The 984-nt window shown below is 36.2% G+C and overlaps 1 protein-coding gene across 1 annotated transcript; it reads right to left on the bottom strand.

Annotated features, from left to right (window-relative positions):
* Nucleotides 1-425: 425 nt before the first annotated feature.
* LOC114283450 (VQ motif-containing protein 1) lies at nucleotides 426-719 on the bottom strand. Its single transcript, XM_028226265.2, has one exon. It carries the CDS (start codon nucleotides 717-719, stop codon nucleotides 426-428), a length of 294 nt encoding a protein of 97 aa, XP_028082066.1.
* Nucleotides 720-984: the final 265 nt, after the last annotated feature.

The raw sequence follows: 984 nt of genomic DNA, 5'->3' as shown, positions 1-984 counted from the left end.
TATCCATAAATAATGAGAGACTTTTTTTCCCTAAACTATTGAGAAAATTATATTAGTCTCTTATAATAATGACAAATTTAACAGTATGAATTAACTTAATTACCCTCATTCTCCTAATCAAAAACCCTATCGGTGTTTTCAAACTTTTCCTTCTTTTTTTCCTCCAAAATTACACTAACAAAAACAAATTCAGAAACACAATCAAACAGGCCAAGATCTCAAACATATAGAGATAATTACACAGAGAGAGAGAGAGAGAGTTTCTTTATTCAAACAGGAATAAACTATAGAACAAAATTATCATATATACATATACACATACCTAACTGGTATAGTACAAAATTATAAAATATCACTAGTATACAATTATACATACAAATAATCAAATAATATGATTAATGAATATAACAAAATTATATATATTCTCAATCTCCAGAAAGCCAATAAAGTTCATCCGAAGGAGGCAGCTCCATAAGCAATATCCCATCAAGCCCCTTAAATGACACTCCTCCCCTTGACAACCCCATACCACCACGGCCGCCGCCACTGCCACCGCCACCCATCTCCGTCACTCCAGGCTGAGCTCCACCCGACTCCACCACCACGGAATCTTTTCCGGTGAGCCTCTGGACGACGGACTTGAAGCTCATGGCATCGGTTTCTACATGTTGTGTGCTGATGAAAACTATCTTCATTGGCTTTGAATTGGTGCGAGACATAATGGGAATGAAAATTTAAACCTAATATTTGGGATGTGCTTAAAATGGTGTGCAGTGTGAAGTTTTTATATTGGGTTTTTTTTTGGTGTTTGGGAGATAAGAAAATATGGAAAATGTATGGACAATATTTCGAGAGAGATAGAGATAGAGATAGAGAGAGAGAGAGAGGCTTGTGTCTTAGGAAGGTTGAGAGTGACAGTTGAGAAATGGTTAATGAAATAAGATGTGTTGACCGTTATGAAAGGAAGGACTTCAGAAGGATCGA

This window comes from Camellia sinensis, chromosome 7 (assembly GCF_055761805.1).
Source record: "Camellia sinensis isolate YWXY chromosome 7, ASM5576180v1, whole genome shotgun sequence".
In the NCBI taxonomy this organism is placed as follows: domain Eukaryota; kingdom Viridiplantae; phylum Streptophyta; class Magnoliopsida; order Ericales; family Theaceae; genus Camellia; species Camellia sinensis.
The sequence above is the reverse complement of the archived record's forward strand: the minus strand, read 5'-3'. Positions and strand labels throughout refer to the sequence as shown.